This window comes from Alligator sinensis, unplaced genomic scaffold (genome assembly GCF_000455745.1).
Source record: "Alligator sinensis unplaced genomic scaffold, ASM45574v1 scaffold194_1, whole genome shotgun sequence".
Lineage (NCBI taxonomy): Eukaryota > Metazoa > Chordata > Crocodylia > Alligatoridae > Alligator > Alligator sinensis.
This window is the reverse complement of record NW_005841945.1, coordinates 125,210-130,762: the sequence shown is the minus strand read 5'-3', so window position 1 is coordinate 130,762 and position 5,553 is coordinate 125,210. Positions and strand designations below refer to the sequence as shown.

The window sequence follows — 5,553 nt, the reverse complement described above, 5'->3', positions numbered from 1 at the left end:
GCGTCCCGCCCAGCCCCAGGGAGCGCACCCCAGGGGTGGGAGAGCCAGTGGCGGAGCCACTCAGAGCACAGCCTGGTGGTGGGAGGCAGGTGGGAGCCAGGGCTGCTCTCTGACTGGCTTCCACCAGCCCCACAGAGTTGAGCCTGGTGGTGGGAGGTGAGGGAGAGCCACTGGCCAGGGCTGCGCTCTGAGTGGTTCCGCCGCTGGCTTTCTCTCCATGTCCTACCACCAGGCTGAGCTCCGTGGGGCTGACAGAGCCGGTTGGGGTGCAGCCCTGGCTCTCCTCCACCTCCCACCACTGGACTGCACTCCAAGCGGCTCCACCAGCCCCACGGAGCTTCGCTTCACAGTGAAAGGTGGGAGAGAGCCACTGGCCAGGGCTGCACTTCAAGTGGCTCCACCAGCCCTATGGAGCTCAACCAGCCATCCCAGCACTGCTGTACTCTCCTGGTGGCGCGAGCCTCCAGATCTGTATGCGGGATGACAGGAGGCTGCTGCTGCTGCCTGGGACCAGTGGCAACACCTGTCTTCCTGTCACTGGGTGCGGGCTGCGCCCAGCGCTGGTCTCAGGCAGCAGCAGCAGCTTCCTGTCATCCCAAGCTCATATCCGGGGGTCTGCACCCCTGGGAGGAGTCTGGCACAACCCCGCAACCCTCCTGGGGGTGCAGGCCCCCAGATCTGCATGTGGGATAAAAAGAGACTGCTGCTGCTGGCAAGTTTTGCTTTTTGCAGTTTGAGGTGCAGTTTCCCAGAAACCGCTGGGCCTACCTCCTTGAAACTTGGCAGGCTCATTTGGTTGAACACCTTCTTGTCTACACCATTGTTGCCCAAAACATGCTACATGTTTATATAGTGACTTTTTTCTTATACTGACTTTGTTCTCTTACTGCTTTTTGGGCAGGTATGGTACAATAGTGCCAACTTCTGAAACAAGTTCCTTTATTAATGTCTCAAGCTTTCAGTCTAAATCATCTGTCAGTCAAACAAGGTAAAGTTTATGGTATGCGTATACCAGACTGTTGAGTGTAAGCATGACTTCAAACTATTGTTCCATATCTAAATCCAAGCTGTTCAGTAAAAGGTTATTATTGTGCACCTTGAAATGCTTTGTTTGGTTATTTCTGGGAAAAGGTTAAAAATAGAAAAAGTCACGTAGAAAATCTTGACAGGTCACATTCTTTTTTCAAATATTTTTGCAGGATTCTGTTGTACCATTAACATTATTGGCGCTCATTTAAAAATCTTAGTTTGGGGGCAAGAGGCCTTTTTTCTCTTCCTTTTTTCCCCTCATGCATCTCCCATGTGATATAGTGATTAGGAGGAAAAGAACATTAAGAGTGAGGAGTACAAAAAATGTAAATTGGAAAATACTCGGGGAGGGAATCCATATGATGGTGACCAACTCACTATCTTACTATGTCTTTTAAGGTGTTTTTATTTAATAGTATATGATTCTGATCCTGAAGTGGGCCACAGAATAACTTTTAATACACGTTCATGCTGTTGTGGAAAACCAATCTATGTCCTGTCTGCAGTTCCTTCAGTGAGCTCTGTTCAAATCAGTCCTTCACCCCTGTTAAGCTGATTGCATGATGGGGATTTAAACTTGTGAGCTATAAAAAGTTCAGAGCTTTTACTGAAATCTGATAATTTTTTTTGTTTAAGAAAAATTATTTTGTCTATGGTAACATTGACAGCTTGATGCATTGCCCACTGATGGCAACAGAAATCTTCCCATCAATTTTAGTTTGTATTGATATGGGACATTATTTATGTTAAAATTTTCAAATGGTTAGTTCAGTGTTTTTCTTGTGCTATTGCTTTGTTGCGATCTCTCCTTTTTTTTTTCTTTCTGTTGTCTCCCTTGGGGATTAAGCTTTCACACTAGAAAAGTGCTTCCAGAAAATCCACTGGAGAGTCTACCAAAATTTGCTCCCAGTCCTGCTCCTTTTCCTTCTTCCACCCAGAGCTCAAAAATTAAGAGCAGTGCTGCTGCTGCTGTATCTGCTGCCGTTGCTGTACGGGCCAGGTAGAAATCAGCTGTAAAATGATGACTTTTTAAATTTTTATAAATTAGGTTAATAAAACTCATGCTTAAAAATGTGTTTGACTGAGATGCAAAATAGGCAGTGGATAGCTTTCACAGTAGCAGAATGAAGAGGCATTTAAACACATACCTCTTCATCCTGTGAGACACTGGAGATCTGGCAGGTCAGAGCAAACTCAATCAGGTCTGCTCCACACACAAGCTGATGCACACTGTGATGCATCACATGCAGTTGTATAAGCAGCGAAATGCGCATCAGAGCACAGAAAATGGTAGTGTGCTTTTGAATTAAAAAACCTTTGGCAGCACAAACATGTATACAAGTGCCCGAGGAGTGTACAAAGTTTAGCCAAGATTGCTGTGCTCTGTTCCTAGTTCTGCTAGTGATTTGCTGCATGACTCTTGGACAAATAACTTTTTCACTGTTCTGAGACCAGTAATACTCCATTTTACTTCTAAGTAAACTAAAAAACAAAACAAAGCCAATATTGACCTTACATAGGAAGGGGGGATTACCTGACATTTGTAAACAGTTCTTAGAGCCTTAGATGCTGAGGGCTATATTAGGACATATTGTTTTTGTAATAATACTTTTTTTAATACGTGATTTTACAAATACTATAATTTCAAACTAGGTCATTCAAGTTGTTATATCGCTTTTTAGTTTTGGCTCTTGCCATACTATTATGGAAACCATTGTAAAGCTTAGGCTTCTTGTTTTTAATAGTTACTTTCAATTTTAAGTGTTGTTTGGCTATTTACAAGGTCTTTCTAAATGCTTGATAGACTCTCCAATCCTAATGTCTACCGCTCACTCTTGGATGCCCTGCTCATCACCCCTATCAGTAAACCTCCTCCTCTGCAAACTGTCAAGCCCTCCAGGAAATCAACAAGTGCTTTGGAGTTAAAAAGTAATAAGAGGTATTGTCTGACATGTGTGACACTGATGTTTGGCTAATAAAACACCCGTTTTTATATAAATAACTTTTCTGTTGGCTACCTCTTAACTATTTGTTATGTTTTTTTGTATAGCATTATCATTATGGTTTACCACTAAATCCACTTCGTAGAACTGATCTGCATTTTGGTCTTGCTGAAACAGTTGTGAAGTCTCACCAATTAAGCAAAAGTTTCTTAAGTGATGTCATGATTGCCTTTAAGATATATAGTCCTGTTTGTAAAGCTCAGTGAACCTTATGGAGAAAGGAACACTACTTTAATTTATTGTAGAAGAAACAATATTCTCAGACTTGAAATCTTTAGTGTGAATAAGGTATTGACAACAGTGTTCCTATGAGTAAGAAAGCTGTATGTTATGCTACAAATGCTGTTGGAACAAAGAGCTTGTTTTTTGTAAATATTCACTTTCAGTATGTAAAACCTAATAATGGGCATAGGTGCAGCAAATATTTTTAATTTTTTTTTCTGTCTAGACCCTTTGTTCAACTGTTAGATGTGCCAGGACTTTTTGTTCTCATTTCCTGACCACAGCTATGTAGTTCCTTGCATATGAGAAAAGCTCCGTCTGTAACTGACTTCATTCTCAAAGCCAGAAATCTGCTTGGGTGCTTTAAAATGGCAATGATTTGTTAGTTCTTTTCAGCCAGCATCTTAGAGGGGAGCCTCCAGTTGAGTTGCAAATAGTTTACACTTACTTGTGGTGTTGTTCTTGGATAGAGTGCACATAAGAGACAAATTTTAGGTGAAATGAAGCTCTTCAAGAGATCTCTTTAAGAGTCTCTACAAAAATGTTGTGAAGAGGGGTAAAGTCTATTCAGACCTGAGCAATGATTAAAGCATACTTAGCTTTTGGGAGGTTCTAAAAATTGTGGGCCTATGAGGGAGGGAAAAGATCCTGAAACTGCTTATTTTAAGTTTTCATTGTGCTTTTTCTGTGTTATGACAAACTTAAGGTAACTCAACTAATATTAAGGATCAATAACCATTTTTCCTTTTGACTGACTCCCTGGAGAAGTGCTCTTTATGTATACCAAAAGAGAGAGCCTTTCAGAAATGCTGAAAGTTCCCTAGTATTCTTGTCAGATCTTTGTCCTAAGGGTTGAGCTGTGACCTTATTGAAGTCAATGGGAGTGTCTTCACTGGTGTTTGCACAGCCTGGATTTCTTCCTATCTCTGTATTTCCTGCTTGCAGGATGTTTTACCAAGATAAATTATGAAGACAGAAGTTAAGTTGTTCATAGATAATTCACTGACTTCAGTAAAATCACAACACCTGCCTTGTTCCCCCCCATCCTTTTTTTTTCCCCCTTCTATTCTGGTTGGCAAGTCTGATGGAATTATCTGTTGGGGGTAGTATAGGGGCAATGGGGCACAGTGGTTTTTTTCATCAAAGGTAAGAGGCAGGCTGAGTGGAGAAAAAATCCCTAATTGTAGAAAGAAATCTCCCCTTTAAGGGTAGCCTGTGAGGCTCTCTACTCTCCCATGTCAGCAAGTGAGTTTTGGTTATTGTAAGCTTTAAACAGATATGAAGAGGAATGTAAACTCAAGATAACTCAAGTTGCAGACACTGAAAGTTTGTTAGGATTTTTTTCTTATTAATGAACATGGGAGACTCTCTCCTTTTAAAAGTCTGTCGTAACTTTTCTCACGGAGACATATTCCATGTTCCTGTTAGACATCTGAACTTGACCGTGGTCTGTCATCTTGGGTGAATACCCTGGCATTCTCTCTTTCAAAGAAAGCTTTGTTCCCCTGCCTCCAGTCAAGTCTTAGGTTAGCTTCTTCTCCCCCATTACTCTAGTAGCTATACAGAGATACTGTAATGCTTAAGTATTGAATTCTTTAGAGTAGGTACTGAGTTTGAAAGCGAGTTTGAATGTTGTGTTGCTGAGTAACCCCAAAACCTTGAGAGATGCAACCTAGGAGGCCATTCAGCGGGGGAGGCAAAGGTTATGGAGAGGCATGTCACTACTTTTGTCCCCAAGACTAGTGGCCTGTCCCCCAAAAAAAGATTCAAATTAAGTCAAGGGAGCAGGGAATCCTGATTAAAACAACTTAAAGAAAAATTTCAATTTTTTGAAGAGGGGTTAGACAATTCTTTGTGTTTGTTTATTTTTTAATTTGAAGTAAGCTGTAATTAATAATATCGTTTTAAGACTGGCAGTTCTGACGTATGCAAACAGATTTTGGTGTGTGCTGACTGACAGTAGTATGGTATTTAGATATTATTTTACTGTATAATTTGCTTAAGAAAAGTTTCTTACAAATGTCCCAGATTGTACACAAACCAAAATATTTTCAAAATGTAAGTTAACAGTATCATGTCTCTGAACACGGTACAAAATCTATAACCTTGAGGGCTAGTTCAGTATAATGAAAAGAAAAATTGATCATTAGCCTAATGAGAATACAGAACTTTTTGAGCACTTATGTCTTGCCCTGAATTTTTTCCGCATTCCTAAAAAAGTTGGGCCAACATGGATAATGAAGCAGTAGATGGAAACAAAACATTATCACTTTTTGGAAAGAAAAAGGTCACATAAGAC

At 40.8% G+C, this 5,553-nt stretch overlaps 1 protein-coding gene across 25 annotated transcripts in view; it reads left to right on the top strand.

Moving 5' to 3' along the window:
* PDLIM5 (PDZ and LIM domain 5) overlaps positions 1–5,553 on the top strand; it is a 196,262-nt gene that overhangs the window by 131,879 nt on the left and 58,830 nt on the right. For 20 of the 25 annotated variants that reach the window (XR_003093179.1, XR_003093180.1, XM_025199487.1 and 17 more), the window contains 3 exons: positions 902–988; positions 1,877–2,029; positions 2,834–2,968. The exons of 2 other annotated variants lie outside the window; for them this stretch is intronic. Coding sequence is in view for 21 of the 23 variants with exons in the window: in XM_025199487.1 (XP_025055272.1) it covers positions 902–988; positions 1,877–2,029; positions 2,834–2,968 (375 nt within the window). In the remaining 2 variants the exon portion in view is untranslated. The remainder of the gene's footprint in view (positions 1–901; positions 989–1,876; positions 2,030–2,833; positions 2,969–5,553) is intronic. 3 more of the 25 variants (XM_025199491.1, XM_025199495.1, XM_025199504.1) reach the window with 3 other exon arrangements.